Source organism: Drosophila melanogaster, chromosome 2R (genome assembly GCF_000001215.4).
Source record: "Drosophila melanogaster chromosome 2R".
Taxonomy (NCBI): Eukaryota; Metazoa; Arthropoda; class Insecta; order Diptera; family Drosophilidae; genus Drosophila; species Drosophila melanogaster.
The window spans coordinates 20,308,775-20,330,721 of record NT_033778.4 but is presented as its reverse complement, the minus strand read 5'-3'; the positions used below and the strand labels follow the sequence as shown (position 1 = coordinate 20,330,721).

Genomic DNA, 21,947 nt, shown 5'->3' with positions numbered 1-21,947 from the left:
ATGTACCGACTGTTGTTTAATGCGTTTACAAGTATATGGGTGTGTTGTACTGAACAACATGCACTCGAAAAAAAACTTACAAAGTTCAGTGTTAATGAAAGCCCCACTACACCAACAACAGGATGTCAGAGGCCAAGAGCCAAACATCTCCGGGTGCTTGGCTTTTAATTATATTGATTATCAAAATATAAGTTGACAAGTGCAGTTTCATACATTTTAAATGTACAAACGGGGGAAGTTGGGATGAGGAAATGATTAAGATACAACGAGAAGGAAGGAAATAGTAGGTCAAGTAAATGAGCTGAATTGGAAGTTGGGAATTAAAAGAATTAATGAAATGATTCAAATGATAGGGGCACTCAATTCAAGCGCTGAGTTACCGGCAGCTTTTTGCGCCGTCTTCGCAATTGCTGACTGCGATCCCAGTACTCATAGTAGCGTTCCTGTTTCAACCATTCCTGATATTTATACCACCACTCCTCCCACTTGATATAGTCCTAAAAGATATAGATAAATGTTACCATTTGTACTGGACTGCGGATAAAATCGTCACTTACCTTCAGGTCCAAGTCTCTTAGGTAACCACGACTCTTGTAGTACTCGTAACGGACGCGCACATCGTCCCACGACAGCATTCCCGACGGTGCTGTGGTGGCTAACTCCTCCGGAAAGTGCCCGGCCGGTGCCGGCGAATACGAATAGCGACGCGGCGGCGACTCCAGGCCCTCCTCAATCATTACTTTGAGGGCCCCACCGGCGGAGTCTTTGGTGATGCGCATGTTCTCCATGTTGCTGCGATCGATGCTCCACTGCGCCATTTTGCCGAATCGATCCGAGAGCGTCAGCCGCGTAGTAGCCGAGAATGTGGGCAACGTGCCGACCTCGTCGCTGTCCGAGCCGTTCGAATCGTCCGAGTCCGAGGAGGAGTTTGCCGCGTTAGCTCCGGTGCCACTGGACGTCCCGCTCGGATGTTTTTTGCGTTTCTCACCTTCAATTTTAATGCGTGGCCTCACCTGATGGAAAATAATATATATGGATTGTTATATTTGGTTTCAAATTTATTTTGACTCTTAGCTTCGGACAATGCTTACCTCCTTTTCCTTCTTCTTCTTTTTTGCCTGTGTTGTAGGTGCTGCAGCTGGCGCTGACGCCGGCTCTGGTGGCTCTGGCGGGCGGTGCTTAAGACGCGGATCTTCCGGCGGAGGCGAATGGCGCGAGGACCGCGCGATCTTCATGTGGGTGTCCGACGAGGCGACACGTTCATGCCCGATGTGACGCATCTTCGCCTGGCGATACTTCTCCATGGCGGAAACCGAACTGCCTCCACCTCCGCGCACGGGCGGTGGAGTGGTGGGGCGACCATGGATACGGCCATGTGATTCCGACGGAGGGGGCGGAGGCGCCCCCGAACGATAATGGCCACGTGGCTTGGGTGGCGGCGAGCGCGGACCGCGGGATCTTTAAGATGGAAAAAAAAAAGTTTAATAGGAACAAAGAAAACACATTTCATATATCAATACTTACCGAGATCTGTGACGATGACTGGGTGAGCAGAGGGAGCAGGAATCATCGGAGCTGGTGCTCATAGAGCTGTTTGATCGCGAACGCATCGAGTGCTGCAAAGGGACACGGATATATGTATAAATGGTATGGTTCTCACTGACAGAATAATATGTATCACTATCTGGTTGAAAACTCACCCTCGGTGGTGGCGATGGCGGTCGCTTGGAGCGCGGCAGGATATGGGCGACTGGACCTCGCTTCTCCATTGCCGACGACGAGGGCGGAGGAAGCGGTGGAGACCGGCGACGTCCGAGCGGAGAACGCGACGCGTTTGGCTTGCGTCGCAACGACGAGGACGACGAGCCACCACTGGGTTCCGGCGGTGATCGGGGCCTTCCGCCGTGGCCGTTTCCGGGTCGACGCATGAGGGCATCGTGGCTATTGTTGGGCGATCGTGGCATTGGCGGCGAGCGAGGTCCACCACGGCGATCCATGCCACTGTGCATAGCCATGGGCGGTGAACGACGACGCGGAGGTGGTGAAAGCGGTGGCGATTTGCGCAAACGCGACCGACTGCGTGAGTGCGGCGAACGAGAGCGTCCGTAACGCTGCGACGGAGGCGGTGGACCTGGCGGCGGTCCACCTGTGGGCGGATAACGACCGTAGGGCGGTGCTCCACCCTCACGACCTTCGCGACCGTCGCGTTCGCTCTCTCCAGAGCTGCTCTCCCCCTGGATGTACATCTTCTTGTAGCCCGTGTGGCGCCATCGGTTTGGATCCTTCTCCTCTGCCTCGATCAGCTTCTTGTCCCAATAATCGTTGGTGGTGTTGGCGCGCGCCTTCTTCATCACGTTGTCGATCTCGCGTCGCTTTCCAGCGGGTAATGAGGGATCTGCAAGGTTGAGAGGTAAAAGGTAAGCTTCGATTGGCAGGGTGGTGGGCGGTGCTTTGTTCCGGGAAGCCCCTAAGACGGGCTGATGGGTTTATGGGCCCTTAGACATCGCTAATCCCGGCGAGGTAATTGGGTTTTCCCACTTCTATGCAGTTGCTTGCTGGTAGTTGGTAGAAGTTTCAGTTCAGGTACCTGTTATGCGGGCAGCTGTCGGCTGCCTGTCCATGTGCAGTTTTGGATTCAGTTCGGCGCGCCTGCGCGACGCCATCGCGAGATTTCGGATTTCTATCGCTTTGGCAACTATGTATATGTATATATATCGCGCGACAGATATATGTATGTATGTACTCGGGTTTCAATGTTTATTACCCCCAATCGGTTAGGGTTTGGTTTACTGTTTCGGATTCGGTTTGGCGAACGCGACAACACACTTTACCATTTCAAAAACATACACAACAAGCTGCAAATATATTACAATTGAATATAGAAACATGTAAAGAGAGCATTAGAAATGGCTAACACAAAGCAACAACAATATCAGGAGCGGAGTTATACAGAATGGGAATAGAGCGGAGAGACCTGAAAACGCAGAGAGAATCGCGGACGCGCTCCGGCTGTCATTTAACCCATATCACGCCGCGGGGGTCGGGGACCTGTGGTCCCAATCAAAATCGTGCGAGAGAGCCGATTTTTAATCGGCTTGCGCGTATATCTTTTCACATATGCATTTTGAATTTCTTCCATTTTTCACACATACACTCACACCAGCACCAATATATTTGCCTTGTCAGCACGAGAGGAATGCAGAGCGAGACAGAGAGAGAGTGTGAGGCAAAAGTTGGCGATACTCCCGACGGCAGCAACTAAATTTCGAATTTCAGCTCTGGCAATTATGTAAACGATGTAAAACAGGCACTAAAATAATTTGCTTACATTTGGCGACGTTTGCGGGCACGCTTTACGATATTTCGTGAGCTGTTAACGTTTTATTGGCAAATGAAAAACACGGCGTTGCGTTCACTTCAATTTTTCTCGACGGCCATGTTGGTAGTATCGATATGCCGGGGCACAATCGATGGCTTGGCTTCAATAGTCTAAGGACTGTTCAGAGTCTGATGAACTCGAGTCAGTTTATATATTTTAATAATAAATATTGTGTTATTTCAAGAGGCGCTCGTAGTTGAAAACACTATTCGTTTTGGGAATGTTTTATATATTAGACTATTTAAATCATATCATATTGTTTTGACATTATTTTAAGTATGCATTAACGATTCTGCTAATTATTGCAAAAATAAAAGTTATTAGTTCTATTTAAATTAAAACAGAAACAAATAATAACGATCAATTATTAGTTATTGGTGAGCATTAATTCATTTTTTATTGTTCAGTTTCCTTAATTGACCATATGATTTTAATTTTAGGATCTGAATGTAGTGTGGACGCCAGTTTGCTGCTATCGCAAACGTTATCGATAGTACGGTGTTGCAGTATTTTATTACACCCGACTAACAAATGATAATAAGCAGATCCACGGTCACACTTTCCACTTTGTGTCCATCCGACTGAAGTTAAAAATAATAGTTTAATTGGGAGTTTCCAAAATGCAGCGCGACGAAAAGCTTTTTGAGCTGACGCTGGATACGGTCCTTCAGCGTCTGAACGACCTGAAGCTGGCGGTTCTCTCGATGATCCAAAAACTTGAGCTAGAGTACGAGACCATCAACTGGCCGACTTTCCTGGACAACTTTGCCATTATCTCAAGTCACTTGACGGGATTGACGAAAATCTTGGCAAAGGAGCAGTGTCCGCCGCTAAGAAATCGAACGGTCCTGCCCCTTCTGGTCTCCATGGACCGGGATGACACCCTCATCAACATCACAGAGGGTCGGGTGCCAGTCTTTTCACACGACATTGTTCCAGACTATTTGAGAACTCGGCCGGATCCGATTACGGAACAGAAAATGCTGCAGAACGAACAGAAGGCGGCGAACCTCACCAACGACGCTGCCATGAAACAGGTCACTCAATACAACAAGGTCGTCTCCCACGTCCTGGATATGGTCAGCAAAGCGCGCGAGGAGTGGGAAATCGAGAGCTCTTCGCGCACCGGCATCCAGCAGACGAGTAGCATGGCCGACACACAGCTCCTGGTGGCCGCCGTGGGTATGGGAAAAGGACTCAAGCTGACCAACTATGGACCCGGACCTGGCATGATGGTACCGCCTTCAATTCGAGCACCCTCGCCAATGGGTGGACCCGCTATGAGTCCCGGCAACGTGCAGCAGCAGCTGGGAAAGGCGCCATCGGCTGTGAAAACAAACATCAAGTCCGCAAATCAAGTGCATCCGTTCTCTCGATAAAAAACATCAGTTTATTAGCTATTATCGGTTCCATCTGGCGGAATGTTTCGTCGTAATAAGTTATATGTATATTCCTAATTCTAAAACTAGGATTACGCAAACATAAACATGAACAAATTTAAATGGATCGTCTCCTCCGACTCAGACTTCTTATGTTGCTGGCTGTGCGTGCTTCTCATTGATGAGAATCTCGTGCAGCTTAATATCTTTCGGCGTGGAGGTGTCCACCAGCTCCAGGCACAGCGCTCGTCCGCCATCCTTTTGTTTAGTCATTCGCCGCACAATGCCAATAAACTTCTGACCCAGCGACAGTTCCCGGAATCGGACGCAGTTCTCCTTGCTCCATACTACATCAGTCAGTTGTATGCCTGAAAGAAGATCGTTTTTAGTTCTAACGCCAAACTGCTGAAGTTCTCTTGAACTTGCCATAAAGTTGTGCTGGCAATGCCATCTTGGGCAGCTTTCTTAACTCCGGATTTAGAGTTTTCAGTTGATCACAGGCAATTACTCCATCGTCGCCCACGTCGACGAAACGCACGTGTATAATCTCATCGTAAATCTTGTGAATACTTACGCTGCAAGATTAACAGATTTAGTCTGCGTTTTTATTGCAAGACCTGAATAAGTTCTTACCGATGATATACGCCTTCGGAGTCAGGGGCAGCGTAGGCCTCTCCAATGGCCAGTTGTGAAGGCTGCACTCCCTTGGCTGCCGTCTTTTGGCAATGCTCTTGTAAATTCTTCATCAAAGTCTGCAGCTGGTTATAGTATTTGTACGGTTGCACCTGCGGAAGAATCGCACATCATAATCGGAGTCATTAATTTGCTGATGATTGACTTACCGCAAAGTGACCGGGATTGACGGAGAGGGCAACGCGCACCTCGAAATAGGCACCCACTGCCGGAATAGCCTCGTAATCCTTGAGCATGAGAGACGAAAAGGTGCTGCCGGTCGATCTTGCGGATGGTTTCTTCTCTGGCGTCACCGGGGGAGTGGTAGCGACAAGGTCGCTGCTGCTGCTCTGATTCGAGAACACGGAGCTGAAGCTACCGCGTCTGGGCAGCTGGACATTGGAGCTCAGGAGCGTATGATCATACTTCTCCGGATGAATGGAGCTGTGTGGGTGGGGAATCAAGGGTGGGGCGGGAACAAGCCAGATTGGGGGATTGGGAGGCAATTGTTGGTTTCAAGGTTTAAAAAATCTGATTGCTTTCGGGCTTATTGGGTAGTAAAGTACATATGTGTGGCAGCTTAAGAGTATATTTTTCAGATTATATACAAAGATGTGCATGATTTTAGGGTAAGCTTACAAAACGTAGATCGAATTTGTGTTAGCAATAACATATCAAGTCAGTTCCGGTTTATTGAAGCACTTATAGAGATAGCATTAAGCAAAGGATCAATTATATTGTTAATATAAACTTATAGGGCACCAGTCACAATTCAGATGTCGTTGTTTAGGGAGCTTGATGACGATGTGATTAGATGACATTGACCATAATGATATAGAATGAATAGACATTGTACAAAAGCTTCAATAAAGGCACTTACCTAGCCATCTCGAGCTCCAGGCGAAGGCCAATGTTCACGCACATATACATGGACTCCGGATCCTCGCGGATGAATACGTTTACCAGAGGCTTACCACCATCCATGGCCACAACCTTCAGCTGCGGGAGAAAATGGTGTTACGGATTCGACAAGCTTTCAAAACATCCCTTTCATATAAAACACTTACGAGAGCTTCGGTGCGCCAAGGTATCAGACCACGCAGGCGATGAAGCATATGACCTCCGATCTCTGGAACGTCGTGCAGGCGAACGGGTATCGCCTGTGGCGGGAACGTAGCCAGAGCTCTGTTGTTTGCCTCCAGGCGGTAGATATTAGAGATGTGCGCCTTACGCTGCCGTCCATCGTCCACGTAGTAGACATCGAAGGACTCTTCGTCCGGATTCAGTGGTCTGGTGACCAGTCGCCCGCGGAACCACTGCTTGACGCCATCGACAGTCTCGTCGCACACGAATATATGGCGGTCGTGGAGCAGATCCGAATAGCTCACTCGGTCCTGCTCGCCCAAATCAGCCACAGTTTGCGCAATACTGCGCTCCACAAACTTAAGGTCATCATTGCGTAGCAGCACCATTAGATCACCATCATCGTTGATGTGAGACACAAGAATGGGCGTGGTCTTGCCGATCTTCTTTTCATCACTCAGCGATGGTGCCGGCGTGCACTTCGTTATTCTTTTCGCAACCAGATCGTTCAGATGAATGTCCTCAGCCGTTGAGGTGTCGTACAGCGTGGCCACCAAGCACGCCCGACGCTTACCGTTCTCCACCACACCCTGGGCAGATCCACCCAGTTCCAGGAACTGCTTCTCCGTGGTGAGCACATGGGCCACAACCGTCTGGCCGTCCAGCTCCTTTGTTAAAACCTGCAGAGCGTGCGGATGATCCTCGAACTTATCCAACGCATACATGCTGAGGCACACGGCCTGGGCCGGGAGCGCCAAGAACTGCGGTGGACAGTGGAAGAGATCTTCTGAATGAAACATTGCCACATCGCCAAAGTCGATAAAGTGATAACGGCCCGAGCGGGTCTCCTCATCCACAGAAATTGCACGAACACGATTCCAGCCATCGGGCATCTCCACTAAATAGACTTCCTGAGCGTAAGGTTTAGAGACCTTTTGTCGGAAATGCGGAGACTCCATTTGGCGTCCAATATGCTTCGTCAGTTCCTCAAAGTTTGCGATCTGATCGATCATCCGAGCCCACACTATCTTGGTGGAGTCGCAGAAGCTGATGAACATGTTCCAGTCGTGCGATCCTCCTTCGCTTGACTGCCACGGCAGCACCATCTGTGGCAGGGTGGTTATGCTGGTGCGGTCCGGCTCCGATGAACCAGGATCGTTGGCAAACAATATGATCCTTGGATCAATGCCGTGCTCAACACGAATTTTATTTGACTTCACGATCAAATCGTACCAATGACTGGGCAGATGTTGCCGGAAGGTGCTGCCGTACCAATCCTCCAGCTTGTGACCCAATATGCCATGTGGGTGCTTTAACAGCTCCTTGTACAATCCATCGATAAACTCCACATCGCTAAATGTGCAAGCAGAAAGCTTTTGGTGTGACTGGGCATGCATGATGCGCTGGATGGCGATCTGTGCTGTGCGTTGGTATGCTGTCTCCTTATCGGTGAACTCCTGCGGATAGCTACTGTAAACATCGCCAGCGATTTGCACTGAACAATGTAGGTTCCGTAGCTTGTTGAATATGTTGTATGCAGGTTTCTCAAAGTCATTTGCCGCGCAATAGAAGTTGAGCGTGGAGACGGGATCAAGTGAGGGATCGAATTTAAGTGGCACCTTAACTTTTGGATTTGTAACGACATTGCCTGTTTCACCTTGACCTCCGTGGATATCTTCTTTGTACGTCGCTTTAGCGGCGGTTGTCGTTTGAGCGTATTCCGGCGAAGCTGGCGGCGTGATGGGCGCTACCGCTGGCGTGGGTGCATCCGATTGCGGCGTTACTTTCAATCTGTGATTCACAGAGACGCCCGTGGTGCGCTGGTGACCAGGGTACATTACTCGCGGATGACGTGGCCGCTTGAATGAGGATTCAGGGCTGTGATAGACGGTGCTTGTATCTTGCTGGCGCTGCGAAGCACTGTTGCCCAGTATGGCACGCAGCGGAGGTTTGCCGTCATTGTGTTTGTCTTGTCCGTTAGCCACTTTAACGTGCCTTGGTCCATGTCCATTCATGACTGGTGCCTTTTTGTTCTCAATTGTTACGAAGATCGTTTCCGTCACAGCCCGATCGCGGGTTTCTTTTTCCTTCTGTTTTTCCCTAGCGACTTCCTTCGTTATTTGACCACGATCTAGATCGTCTTCTTTCTTAAGCTCTTTCTTTCGCCTTGTGATATATTCTGGATTTTTGTTGAAAACCTGCAGGTTTTCCGAAAACGGACCTTGAATATTATTGAAACTTTCAAACAGCTCTTGGGTTATGATGCCCGTTAGATCTTGTTTATGCTCGGCTATAGCCTGATTCTCACACTTAGCTGCTCTTCCTATTTCTTGATCCGGCTGATGATTCGGCTGCTTATTCCGTTGCTGGTAGTGGTACTTATTGCCGTGAGTGTGCTTCTGGGCAATTGGCTTGGGCTTCTGGGCAATTGGAGTGGGCTTCGATAAGCTTGTGGACTTGCTGGTCTTCTGCTGACGTACCATACGCACAATATGTTCTGTGTTAGCGTTATACTTCGCTGTGATGAACACCTGTTGCGGGATAGATGTGAAGGTAATTAATTTTGAAACTCGCATTATGCTGCATATTATGCTACTTGTATTAAATGCTTATCTGTTTCCCTAATATCTGTATGTATATAATATATATTAGGTATATTAGGAGAACTTAAGATGTAAATCCTTTTGACAATCTTTCTAATGCATAAGTTCCGGTTATTGTATACGACGACCCTTAACCAGGAAACCCTACACTGTATACATGAGCTACCACTTCTAGAAAGGGGAAAGTGGCTCTGCTCGAACAACTCTTGAGTTTGGAAATCCAATATGCTCCATTTAACTGAAGAGTCAGCTATTTTACAGCCAAGCCCAGTGAGTCCACTTAATTGTTTGGAAATCCGAGTGGATTGAAGAAGTTGAGTTTTTGTTTATGATTCACATTGAGTCGAGCTGTTTCGCTGCTGCAATCATCTTTATAGGGTCACAGCGATCTGGATATGGGCAGGGGGTTTTCAAGCCCCAAACGTGATAATGGTGCAGAGCGAGAGCTCGGAATGCTAGATACAGAATACATAATTACAATTAAATGAATAACACTCGTTCGTTTGGCTCGTCTGATTATTGATTTGGCAAGCAATGCAAAAGCGTTGGCCGGAAGAGCCCGCCCATCCAAACGCCCACTTTCGCCCACAGGTGTGGAGGCAGACGGCTAAACAAGAATAATGCACACAGTTCAAGTGCAATACGGCCAGATGGGGACTGGCATTTATAGAGAAAAAATCAAAACATACGACTGACGAACGTTCGTTCACTTTCACCATGCAAACATGCAATCGCATACGAACGAACACACAGGCAATTTGAAATTGCTGGCCTTTTCGATTTTCGCGTTATACACTTTTGTTTTCGACTGTCGTTGCACTTATTAAAGCAAAGCGCTTAATCAGCACGCATTTGTTTAATATGTACAAGTGTACCAGGCGAAATCGAAACTAGACTAAGTAAGATCCATTGTTTACACTTTTCACGGCGCAGATGAAAAGAAGAAGACGCCGTTGACACGTTGCCCCTTCAGCGGCGGGCGGCCCCTTTTCGACGGAGAGAGCGGGCGGGAACGGTCCGTCGAGCGGTCGGTCACACAGAGTGAAGCGGTAAGGTAGCAGCGCAGCAGCAGCGGCTCACCGCACGCGTTCAGCCAGAGAATCGAACTGAAAGCGGTGGGCGCCGCTCGCGAAAAGCTCGATAGTCAGCGGCGATGACCACCTGTCTAAGTTAACGTCAGATCTAGCGGTTTTTATGGCCATATTAGTAATTACAAACTCTCATTAAAGGTGAAATCAAAACGGAACTAGCTAACCATCTCCTTTTCCTAAATTCAGTAACACTGATTTCTTTAATTCCAGTATTCTAATTAATTAAAATACATTGAAAAGAAAGTAAAAAATATCTAGCTAGTTTTAGCTAACAGCTATGGTGACACCAGCAGAGAGCAACTCGAAAGCTGCGCACGTGAGAGAGGCACCCAGAGAGCAAGCTCAGGCGAAGTGGGCAAAAGAAAGCGGTTAAAGTGGGTGGAAGAGAGCCGCTCACTCCCTGACATTTGCGATATGCAATAATTCGCAAAGAATCTTGCCAACAATTTAGGCAACAGGCGTAACAATTGGAAGGACGGAGATGGCACTTACCTGATTACCGCTTTGGTGAAAGTTGAATTGATTCGAATCCTTAAGCAGCTCTTGGTCATTCGAGTAGCCCAGCCTGCGAAAGGGTATCGGCTCACCCTCAATCTCCATGTAATCTGCGACGATGGACCGCAGCGTAACCGGCGGCTTAGCTGACGTGATTAGGGCCCTGACCACCTTGGCCACGTATTCCAGGACCTCCTGCTTTTCCATTATGATCGTTCCACGATTCTGTCGAAGAGAGCGAGAGGCGGAGAGAGGTTAACCCATTGAGCATGATTCAAGTGGCGTGGAATGCGTGCGCCCACCGCCACCCCCACTCCCAAATCAGCAACAATTAAGCATGCACAGAAAAAAACAACGCGGCAAAAAGAAATTTCTAATATACTATTTCTAAACTATAGGGTCTAAAGGGTTGAAAGGGTCTAAATTATTCTGCAAACATTGAGTTGCGCCTGTTCCGCGTTATTCTTTCAGTGTGCACAATAAAATTGGCAAACACAGGGCTAGAAAAATAAGACGGACAAGGGGCAAAAAATAAAGAGAATAGAGACGAGAAAGAGATGGACGAAAGCGGCGGCGCAGACGCAGAATTAAATTATTTTGATCTATATTTTAGAATTTGATTTCGTTTGTGCAAATACAAAGAATGTGTCGTAATGCGATATTGTGAGTTTTCTGTCCTTACCAAACTATTAAACAATTAATAAAAATCGAGTCTCAGCAAGATATGCACTGCAAACTGCATAAATGAGACTATTGGGGTTTTCCTGAGAAATGAATATTCCGATGATCCCGAACGAAGTTCCTTTTAACACAACAATACGGGAGTTCATTCTCGCTTGACGTTTCTAAAATTTTCGGCGCCTTCTAGTGAGACCGTGGGCTGGATGTCAAAAAATACGTCAAGTGGCATATAAATACGAAAAGCTATAAGCAAGCACTGTCTTAGGGTTAACGTATTGGCGCCAAAATTCAAACTTCTTATTTTTAAAATATATTTAAGTGTTGAATAAATGTTTCAATAAAACTCTGTTAATATTTATACAAATGACTTAATAAAAAACTCCTGCAATGGGTAGCTTTTTAGTCTGTGTCTGCTTTTCCATAGCGTACAACTTGTGTTTTTTCTTCTTTCTTGGTCTCAATTCAAATGTATTGCCTGGATGCAGTTCATCATCGCTTGTGCCCTCCAATTGAACAGCATTCATTTGTGCTCGCGGCGACGAGCTAAGAGAATCCTTTCTGGGAAAGGAGGACATTGGCTTGACTACCACGCTCAAGGCTTCCAGATTGATACGTCTGTTGTCGTCGGAGGTTTCTGGTTCCAAAGGAGTAAAAGGCTCCATGGAATTTATGGACTTCAGTGGCTTTCGAGGCTCCTGAAAAGGTTCCAGGCGTGCAGCAGCCGCCGGAGCAACCTCAAACCTCTTTGGCTTCATTGGCCTCCTTAGCTTCATCTGCTGCTGGTGCTCCTCCCACACCCGATCCTGCAGTTTCAACTCCTCCTCCTTGGCCACTGCCAAGTCGTACAAGCTCTCTTTTTGGCTCGCTGGTCGAATTCCAAAGGAAAATACCCTGGATGGTGGCCTTGGCTCGGGTTTTTCGATACGTTCAGACGTCTTTGTTGTTGGTTCTTTCTCTTTAACGTGGTTCTCCGATACATCGTCGTCCGTTGAGTGACTTAGCAGTTCCAATTCCAGGTAGTTGAGATTCTTGAGCACCGATAGGGCATGCTGCTTGGTGGCCAAAATGATTTCCAGCAGCACCTTGGCACCTCCTAGCTTTTGAGATTTCGTCGATATGGGGCACTTATTACTGGGCTTAATCCTTTGAGCAGATGGCTTTCGCGTCGTTGGTGGACGCGAAGGTGCGGAAGGCGGAGGACGAGGTGTTGGTGGAGATGTGGGAAGCGGCTTGAGCGGAGGATCGGATGAGGGTTCCGGAAGGCAGAAAGTGGTGGGACTGCGCGTTGTGGTACTAAGGGTCGTCCGATGAGTCGTAGGGCTTCTTGTGGTGAACCCGTGGGATCGAGCCGTGGTGCCACGACAAGGCCCAGACTTCCTGGGCTGATCGACCTTGGAGCTAATGACCTTGGCCAGCAAATTGGCTGTTGCCACAGCTGGTTTTCCATCCAGCTGCTGGTCGTTTAAGTAGCCACCCAGCACCCTCTTGAGCTCACGATCGGACTTACGCTCATTCAAATGCTCATTGAAGTTCATCCTGGCCAGGGACTCGAAGGGATCATCCACATCCTCCTTACCCAGACAATCATCGTGCATTCCCTGTCCAATGGCGCCGTCATCAATCGGAAATTTGTACAAGTTATCTTTGAGCATCTGGGCGGCAACATTCGTGGGACCAACCAGATAGTGTTCCGATTTCACCTTGCCAGCAGCAGCCATTTTTTCTGGAATTCCCAATTTCTGCTCCATGTCGTCCAGCCGCTGGAAGAGCAGTTCCGGATCGGAGAAGTATCGCTGCTCCGAAGGCGCCAAGTCCCTTCGCTCGCTGCCGAACGGCCGCCTGGGCCACGAGGTATCCGCATATGAGTACCTGCGTACTGATCTTCCTTCGGATCGGTCGGTCGCTTGTCCAACGCTCGCCAGGATTGCCATTGCCAGTAATGAAAGTCGGACTGCGCTGTGGCTCAAAATCCGCGTTGACATTGTTCTCATAAGCACAACATCTTGCTGGAATTATCGCCGAGTCATGTTTGTAAAATTCCTTATATTCGAAATCAGTTCCATGACATGTTATGCTCATTGGTTGTTTTTATGTTTAAATAATTTTTTAAAAATCTTCTATAATTAAAGCGAAGAATTCTAAAAAAAAAAGTATACATTAAAAGTGAATTGGTAGATTATTTGCCCAAAGAACTCAAGTGGTCAAGTAGAGTTTAAATGGTAGTAAATAATCTTTTTAATATTTTGTTGAAAGAAGGCAGTCATATTTTTCTTGCTCAACAAAGGACGACGTCAGGTCGAACTTCTAAGGACACGGAGAAGGCTTGTTCAAGCAACAAAGCATAACGGGAATCAGTGGTTGGAAGGTTACTGGAAATCGGACTGGAAAGTGGAAATGCTGTGCTCATTCAGTTCGTAAGCCACAGTCGAGTTTTTCACGTCCAACTGTGCAGCACATCCTCGAAATAAATGGACATATTAAATACAAACTAAATTATAATAAATTGTGAAGTTAAGCGAAAAACAGAGATTTCCCATATCTCCCTGAAAGTTTTGTGTCATAGGCGTGTTTTCAAGAGTTTGCGAACTCATCGTTAAATGACACTCAAACGCAAAAGGCACAAAAACTAAACGCTAAACGGGGTCCGAAATCCTTAGTTAATGCCTTAAATACAAGCGGAAACCAAGTGTTGCGAAACCAAGTGCAATGACTGTCCTCAATATGCACGCCAAAATGATAATATTGATTTTATTTTTCTACAACGGTTCCTACAACTGGAGTAAAAAGCAGTAAGAGGCTCCTGGCTTCCACGCATTTCCTGCGGCAGGCGGCGTTTCATTTCATGTGTGTGCCGTCCTGCGATTGATAATACTCCCAATTATAATAAGGTAATGGGCTCCTGGCTTCTGTTTCCTGGCATCTCCAACTCCCTCTATTGATTTTGCCACTTGGCCAAATGACTGCGGTAACCAGGCAATTTGAGCCAAAAAGCAACACCAACGGGGAGCAGACAACAAAGAAATTGTCAATAAAAGTGCGCAAGAGCAGGGCATCCCCAACGCGACAGTGGCGTCCCGGAATATAAGGCCCAGTTAACAACTAGTAATATTTCAATAAATGAATGATTTCTTTTGTAAAAAAAGAAGAAGAAAACACAAATATTTGGAAAAAAAAAGTACACAAAGCCTAGTGCTCTTTTCTAGAATTAATGTTTATGAATTTAATATAAACATTTATTGCAGTCATTTTGTCAAGGTAGTTTCTTTAGACAAAGCTATATATTAACTTTATATTTATTTATCTTAACTTGTTATCATAAGTAATATTTAAGTCAGGACATCGAGTATACACATTTGAACGCCCTGGAGTGTTGGGCTCTGTGTTCTCGTTCCTCCTTCCAGGACTTCCAGCCTCTGTTCCGTGTGGAATGTGCATAGCCTTCCAGCGCCTGCGCCCTGGTGTCCTGTTGTTTTGATAGTAAAAAGGACATGGCAGTGCAGTTGTTTACAAACACGCACGCCAGACACGCGACACGTGGCGCAGGGAAGTTTCTGGAAGGCATATCGGGTCATGGATGTTGCTGGTTGATAGTGGGAGTGAGGAACACCGAATCTCGAGCGGATCCCATATATTACGCCCATTCCAAAGGCCGGCCGGCTGGGACGACTGGGCCGACTGGGCCGACGTGGCGGATGAGCGATGTCTGCCAACGGTGACGTCATAGTGGGCCAGCGACATTGAACTAGTTTCATCAGCACACCGCTCACATTTCACCAGTGACGTCAATGGAGAAAGCCGCACGTATTAAGCCAATAAGGCTTAAGTCAGCTCGACCTCCGAACTTTGTCTTCCGATCCAATAAAAAACACAACTCATCCAATAACATTGGCGACCAATTGTTATTGGCCTGCCTCGTAAATCGTCTGCCACAACAGCCCTGAGCTTCTTTTGCGTCGCGAATTCATTAGCTAATTAATAATTATGAATTCGATTGATAGTTTATTTATTTGAAGCTTAGACATCTGAATCGATGTCGCACTGTTTATTTGCTTCCTTCTTTGGCTTTCAAAATAGGATTGCTGGTCCAAATAAATTGTTATGGAACATAGATAAGTGTGGTCTGTGGTAATAATTTTCATTTTTTTATGATTACTCTCCAGATAAGTAATCATATTTCGAGTAGCCTTAAAGCACTCAAAATAGCTAAATAATCAGCCAATTCCCTTTCAAAGTGCGCAGTCTTTATAACTCTCAAGAACTAAGTTTTCTTCAAGCCGAAAAGCAAAAAAAAAAAACTTAACAGATTGCCTTCTCGCATTGCAATTGCTGTTTTTCTAGTTTCATTCTCTTAGATATTTGAATAACCTTGGGCTGGTGCAATACACTAAATTCAAATTGCACCATCAAAAAATGTTTGTCTACATCTCGGCAAACACGGCGAGAATTTCATTACGACGCAGTTATAAAGATCTCGACTATATGGCCGCTATATAAAACGACCCACCAAATGGGGCGGTATGGTGGGCGCAGGGGGCGTGGCAGTCGGCCTGGTTGGCACAATCCGTAAACAAAAACAAATGAAAAGCGCCACAGCATTTGGCATTGTTCCGCATGGCGGTGGGGCCTCGAGAAAAATGGGATCACAAGAACAGCTGCCAAAGGCGCCCTAGGCCTACGATTTGGATTACAGTGTAGCATGTAATATATTTTTAATCTGTTCAGACAAAGAAGTAATAAAGTTGCATATAAGTTTAAGGATTATAAGTTTAATAATGACATTTGTTTAACTAACGAAGCACTAACTAAACAATTATGAAAACATTTCTAAGCAGTATTCTTTTCACCTGTCATTATCTAGTCTTATGTTTATGTTATGTTAAAAATTCACTGTAATTAAATCTTTTGTTTTCGCAAACAAGCTGTTTACATTGTGTAAATCCCATTGGATGCCAATTAGTCTGTGACACTCGCAAAAGCCTGAGCCCGTGCGTAAGCATTTATAATATTAAGTATACGTAAACGGGGGGAGGGGCCCTTTTCCCGGGCAACCTTGGTTGCTTGCAACCAGTTGGCATTTCGAGTGGCACCTAAGCTCTTTCGCATTCGATTTAGGGAAAGTTTACAGTTTGCAGAATGCCAGAGTATCTGAAAAGTGCATCCAATCGTGTGATAACAAATACAATCTCTGGGGACAAATTTTCCACTCTGTGGGTCATAAAATTCAAGGTTTTCCATTCTAAGGGGAGAGCTAGGCACAAAAATAGATCATAAACAACAGTTGACTCAGTGCGATAAGCTTAGTAACTAAAATCAAAGTAAGCAAATCAACTGATTGCGTGACTGACTGACTATCATGGGTGTTTATTATTATCATGAGCTCACAAGACCGAATTTATTTGCTAATTGTACACCGCAAAATACAAATATATACACATATATAATATATATTCAGACAACTTTCTCCCTTTTTGTTGCAGTGTTCCCGTCCCAAACAATAACATCCGATTTGTTTACCTACGAAGCGTTGGAGCAAAACAAAAATCGCGTTCAAGTTTGGCTCCCCTTATCGTTTTTTTTTTTTGTTTGTGTGGAATTTTTCAAGCTTTTTTGCGTCATAAATTGAAATATTTTCGAGTTCACGCCAATCGCAGTCGACGTCGGCAGAGCGGCGAGAAAGGCAGAGATCGTTTATATAGCGCAATACTCGCAGCCGATTTTCATCAGTCGCAACGCGTCTCTCGTTCTCAGCGGAGCTCCTGAGCGGAAAAACCAAGGGAAAATCGGTAATCGGAATATTCGAAAATAGCGCAGTGCAAGTGCAAGTGCATCTAGTAACTAGTAGACGACCAGTGACGAACGAAATCCACTTCGATGTCGATTAATTCGCCAATATCGTTGAAAAACTCGGACCTGCATTGAACAGGCAAAAGCGACACCAGTACTAAATTAAAACAAACTAAACGCACCAATTGTTTAAATAACCAAAGCGTTAAGAAAAAAATCAAAGACAAAGCCACGGCAAAAGGCGCAGACAACAAGTTGTTTGCTTTTAGTTCGCGTTCTCCTTATTTTATTTTCCTTCCGTTCGATTTTCCACGCACGCGCGTCGCAGAAACGCCAAATTGAAAACATCAGCAGTTGAAAGCCAACTGTTGCATTCTACCAACCGAAACGAATCCAATTTAAGCCAGACTTTCCAGTGCTAACTAACACACAGGCCGTCGAGCATTGAGAGTTTAGTGTGGAAAAAAGCGAACTAAGCCCGAGATCTTACCTGGAAAACAACGATTTTGTTAATAGGGCTTAGGCCATTGTATGGGTAAGTAATCAAATGCATTCTACTACTATGTGCATATTAAAAATATATCATTGGGAAAATACAAGAGATAGCTAAGAACTGCTAATCAGAAAAACTGGGAAATCGAATATCGCAAATCATAGACAGGTATTTTAGTAGGAAAACATTTGAGCAGACGAAAAACGATATCGCCAGACTCGGAACAAAGAAGATTACTCAGTACTAAGAATTTATAAGAAGAAAATCACCTCATCTTACACTCGAAACAATCGTTCATTGCATTGCCAAAATGTAGTAAAAAAAAAAAATAAGAATAATAAAAATAAGCTTGACTTAGGACTAGTACTCTTTTCTTCGAGTGTTGACAGTACCATAAATTTCCAAGAAGACAATTAACTCATCTTACACTCGAACAATACTGGTAACTCTGTTCATCACATTGCACAAAATATGACTTGAATTAAGACTAATTCACTTTTCTTCGAGTGTAGTCAGCGAAATAAACAGCAACACATTGTTGTGCTGGGGGAAAATAAACTTCATAGCCCACTCTCACATCCGGTGATTCACGTGCAATTAGCAACAATTGCGCGTGCCTGCGATTGAATACGCAAATGCGGCTATTTTGAATGTGCCACATATGCGGATCCATGAGCTGACTGCTCCACATTGAGTCACATTACAAACAAAGCGAATTCGCAACGCAGAATGTCTAATCAGAAACACACATAGACACAAACGCGCAGATAAGCGCATTTTTCAGCATGTCACATGCTGGGTGACCTGACCTCCACTCCATGCTGCTCCAAACCCATACTATACCATAGCATCTGGCGGCACGTGGACACTTTGAGGGGGGAAAACAATTGTGCCTTTGTGCTCGTACTTGTACTTGTGCTGTGTTTTATTGCCTGCAACTAACGAAAGTTAGCAATCAGCACTTGGAACCCATTTATAAGTGCCCGCCCACTTCCTGCCTCCCGTTGATAACAAGTACTTACGTAGTATGTATATGGACATTGTATTGTCGTATGGCAATTTGTTTATTGCCCGATGGCAGAGCGACTGTACATCTCTCGGACTTCATGACAACACACTGCTCGAAAAACTGGGTACTAGACAGCCAGATGGTTACGAGGTGTTTTTTTGCGTACCTAGGGATAATTACATTTGACTTGACTTTGATAAGGGCACAACTACCTGCTGAGCTGCGATTTGCGCTAATTGCTGGAGGGATTTCCTAATCAGTGAAAAGGGATCACCAAGGGTGCAGGTCAAGGGTCCGTAATCTCAAGATTGAAAAGCAGATGAAGCAGAGGGAATTTATATAATTGATACTTAATGGAACCTACCTTATCTTGTTATAAAAAGAAGGAATGTTGAAAGGTTATATTCCGCTGAAAAACAAACACCTGTCGTCCTTTTTTCTTTGTAATCCACATCTGACTATATTCTTATTATTTGTTATTCCTTACCAATTCATCTTCTAATCAACTTTCTTGATCTTATTTCTTCCACAAATGAAATACAGATCAGTCTAAACCAACGACGAAATTTGGAGACGAGCCGGACCTCCTGTTCAAGCGAGCGCAGGGCCGGATTAGTCTGATCAGTGCTGGAGCTGGAGCCGCCCAGGCTGGCCAAGCTGCCCAACAACCATCACTGCATTCAAGCCAACAACAGTTCGCCAACATTCAACTAGACGCCACGCTCAATGACTGCGAAAGTGGCTATGTGCCCACCGTGGGCCGCTGGGGCTCCGAATGGCCGAGTTGACTCGCCGTTGCCACCAGTCACCGACGGGAGGATGGGGGAGTGGCCTCTCCGGATGAGGATGAAGAGGCCACTGCCGCCGCCGCTGCCCACGATCCGTTGCTCCCGGCGGATCAGCAGCTGGCGGATGCGATGGTGCGCGGAATGGGATTGGGATTGACTACGACGCGATCTGATTTATCCGCAACTGAGCACCCAACTGCACATGGCACTGGCGCCATTCGTCGCACACCCTCCACCTCCAGCGAGGAGGAGGAAGAGGAGGAGGACCTCGAGGACCACGAGCTGGTGCCTTCGCCCGATCTGACATCGGTGGATAGATCGGAGCGTTACTCCGACATCAGGCAGCTGTTGGCCAGACAGCAGCCCGTCGCAGCTGCTCTGGAGGGCATCTCCGGCGCTCAATGGATAGTGGGCGACGGCTATGACCTAGAGGCCTTCAATCAGGTAAACGGAGTGTGGCCCCTGGGTCATCCGCTGCCGCTGCCCGACTGGTCGAGCTCGGAGTCCGCTGGCAAGGGCACCCTGATCTTCGACAATGTCTGGCAGTATGAGGAGCTGAACGGAATAGTGGAGACCACGCTGCAGCGAATGCTGGAGGAGACGCACTACAATACGGTCAACCTCTTCGTTGACTTCTATCGCAGCTTTAAGCGCACGCGTCGCTCCGATCTGCGTAGCTTCTTTCAGTTCTACGATGTGCCCATCAACAGACGCCATCACATGTGCGTCTCGCTGGCGTTCGAAATCATGGCCAGGATGGTGCAGATGTTCCCGGTGCTGGCCAACTACTTGTACGTTGTGTCCTGCGAGGAGCAGGTGATGGACTGCAACGACTACGTTCAGTTGGACGAGGAGTGCGGCCTTAATTCGGTGGACGCGGGTGTGGAGAAGGAGCACGTCATGGTCGCCATGCGCATCGCCATCGGCGATCGACGGGGTGTGATGATCCTGGACCCAGGTTACCATGTCAGCCGAGCGGTGACTGTTATGCAGGATCAGAGCTATCCGCACACTGGTGAGTTGTAATCTCCGCTTAGCCTATTGTAATACATATATACTGATGGATGCAATATGTTTCTAGGCTGGTTCACCCAATCCAAGGAGCCGCATCTGCAGCGTGATTATTGCTATGCCTACAGTCAGCAGAATGGGAAATTCGTGGAGTGGAAGGAGCGCGAGATCCGTGGCGAGGATACCAGCTACAAGACATCGCTGATCTACGTGGCCCAAGAGTACATCACGGCCATCGACGTGACCGTGCGCCGCAATCTGGTGTACAACTTCCGATCGCTACTCTCCCGCGATGCCAAGGGTCAGGTCTATGCGGGCATCTACTTCCCGCTGGTGGCCAATGGGCAGGAGGCCTACCTCACCATCTTCTACGACGGACCCAATGAGCAGCGAGTGCGGACGAAGCTGATGTTCAGCGCGTTTAAAGTGGGCAAGGGAAAGGTAAGGATCACTGATAGCTATAGCCAATGGTTACCCATTACTAACCCAGTTATTATCACCCATCAGCTGCCGGACTATGTGGGTCAACATCTTAGCAGGCTGGCGCCGCAATTGAAGATACCGCTGCCGGAATTGACCGAACTGTGCAAATCCCTGGCCGAGGTGGTCACCGACCAGAGCTTCATCAGCCAGGTGCTGGCCATAAACGATGACATCGGCAACATGTCCGTGGAGAATTGACAGTTAAAGGAGCCTAAGGATGTCGCTGCTACGGAAACGGAAACGAAGATGGAGGAACAGGCGATAAAAGACATTGACAACGCAGCTGCAACTTAGAGTTCCGAACCTATTTGAATACTTTGAATACTTTGTCCTTTCCACAGTAATATTCTTTTTAGTAGCATATAGGCACCTCTTACACCAGCACACACGATTCAAGTATATATTCAATTTAGTCTAGTATATATTTCAAAATATTTATTCACCTATAAACACGACAACACGCTCTATATGGTAATCCCAACTGAATTATTTAATCGAAAGCGAAACGAAATTTTATTCAAAATATTTAAAAGAAATGCGCAAAGTTTAGACTTCAATGTTTCGCTTAGGTTCTTCTAATTTCAAACTATATATATACTTATGCGCAACTATATAATGGCAAAATTAGTTATAACTGGTATCAAGGCAAAACATAAATTGTAATTGTTGTACGAACATATTTCCGTTTAAACACTTAAATGCACTGTACTATTTCGGTTCAATAAATAAATCAGCTAGCAAAAGAAAGAAGGTATTTTGTTGGGAGACTTAAAACATAATTTTACTTGAACTTTAACTAACATGAAAAGATTAAAGGTGTATTATTGCCTTAAATTTGAATTTCGATATTTTTATGGCAGTGATATCGATTAGTTTGGTAACAGTAGCTTAACATAGAATAGACATGTTACTGTTAATAAGCTTAGCTCAACATTTAGGTATTTTTTGCACACGCAAACTCTGTTTCTCTGTAATAAAAACATTTGTTTAAAAACC

At 46.2% G+C, this 21,947-nt stretch overlaps 5 protein-coding genes and 1 long non-coding RNA gene across 13 annotated transcripts; 2 read left to right on the top strand and 4 right to left on the bottom strand.

Annotated features, from left to right (window-relative positions):
* CG8929 (uncharacterized protein) lies at positions 1-3,452 on the bottom strand. 4 transcript variants are annotated; one of them, NM_166389.3, is made up of 7 exons: positions 3,329-3,452; positions 2,588-2,855; positions 1,701-2,395; positions 1,525-1,616; positions 1,092-1,458; positions 558-1,013; positions 1-497 (listed from the first exon to the last, which is right to left on the bottom strand). In NM_166389.3, the coding sequence occupies exons 2-7, from the start codon at positions 2,661-2,663 to the stop codon at positions 360-362; spliced, it is 1,824 nt and encodes a 607-aa protein (NP_725957.2). In that variant the 5' UTR covers positions 2,664-2,855; positions 3,329-3,452; the 3' UTR covers positions 1-359. The 4 variants fall into 4 exon arrangements, with proteins under 4 accessions (NP_725957.2, NP_611476.3, NP_725958.1 ...); NM_137632.5 differs by having other exon boundaries at positions 2,588-3,452; NM_166390.3 differs by lacking the exon at positions 2,588-2,855.
* A 463-nt stretch (positions 3,453-3,915) lies between these two features.
* Positions 3,916-4,878, top strand: MED8 (Mediator complex subunit 8). The gene has a single exon (NM_153772.2). The coding sequence runs from the start codon at positions 4,000-4,002 to the stop codon at positions 4,756-4,758; it is 759 nt and encodes a 252-aa protein (NP_722456.1). The 5' UTR covers positions 3,916-3,999; the 3' UTR covers positions 4,759-4,878.
* On the bottom strand, positions 4,749-11,542 carry tapas. Of its 4 annotated transcripts, NM_137631.7 has the most exons (8): positions 11,385-11,542; positions 10,700-10,927; positions 6,498-9,044; positions 6,311-6,429; positions 5,601-5,874; positions 5,392-5,543; positions 5,185-5,333; positions 4,749-5,126 (listed from the first exon to the last, which is right to left on the bottom strand). In NM_137631.7, exons 2-8 carry the CDS (start codon positions 10,907-10,909, stop codon positions 4,909-4,911), a joined length of 3,669 nt encoding a protein of 1,222 aa, NP_611475.3. In that variant the 5' UTR covers positions 10,910-10,927; positions 11,385-11,542; the 3' UTR covers positions 4,749-4,908. The 4 variants fall into 4 exon arrangements, with proteins under 4 accessions (NP_611475.3, NP_722455.3, NP_001163213.1 ...); NM_153771.4 differs by lacking the exons at positions 10,700-10,927; positions 11,385-11,542 and adding an exon at positions 9,595-9,728; NM_001169742.2 differs by lacking the exons at positions 4,749-5,126; positions 5,185-5,333; positions 5,392-5,543; positions 5,601-5,874 and adding an exon at positions 6,005-6,224.
* Positions 11,543-11,682: 140 nt separating this feature from the next.
* Positions 11,683-13,399, bottom strand: CG13871 (uncharacterized protein). Its single transcript, NM_137629.2, has one exon. It carries the CDS (start codon positions 13,312-13,314, stop codon positions 11,752-11,754), a length of 1,563 nt encoding a protein of 520 aa, NP_611473.1. The 5' UTR covers positions 13,315-13,399; the 3' UTR covers positions 11,683-11,751.
* A 405-nt stretch (positions 13,400-13,804) lies between these two features.
* On the top strand, positions 13,805-21,945 carry CG13868 (uncharacterized protein). 2 transcript variants are annotated; one of them, NM_001382025.1, is made up of 6 exons: positions 13,805-14,271; positions 16,861-17,702; positions 19,213-19,452; positions 19,498-20,472; positions 20,539-20,909; positions 20,976-21,695. In NM_001382025.1, exons 2-6 carry the CDS (start codon positions 17,699-17,701, stop codon positions 21,147-21,149), a joined length of 1,764 nt encoding a protein of 587 aa, NP_001368942.1. In that variant the 5' UTR covers positions 13,805-14,271; positions 16,861-17,698; the 3' UTR covers positions 21,150-21,695. The 2 variants fall into 2 exon arrangements, with proteins under 2 accessions (NP_001368942.1, NP_001368955.1); NM_001382024.1 differs by lacking the exon at positions 13,805-14,271 and having other exon boundaries at positions 17,099-17,702; positions 20,976-21,945.
* Positions 14,727-15,427, bottom strand: lncRNA:CR44642 (long non-coding RNA:CR44642). Its single transcript, NR_124654.1, has one exon. It is a non-coding gene; the product is annotated as a long non-coding RNA:CR44642 (long non-coding RNA).
* Positions 21,946-21,947: the final 2 nt, after the last annotated feature.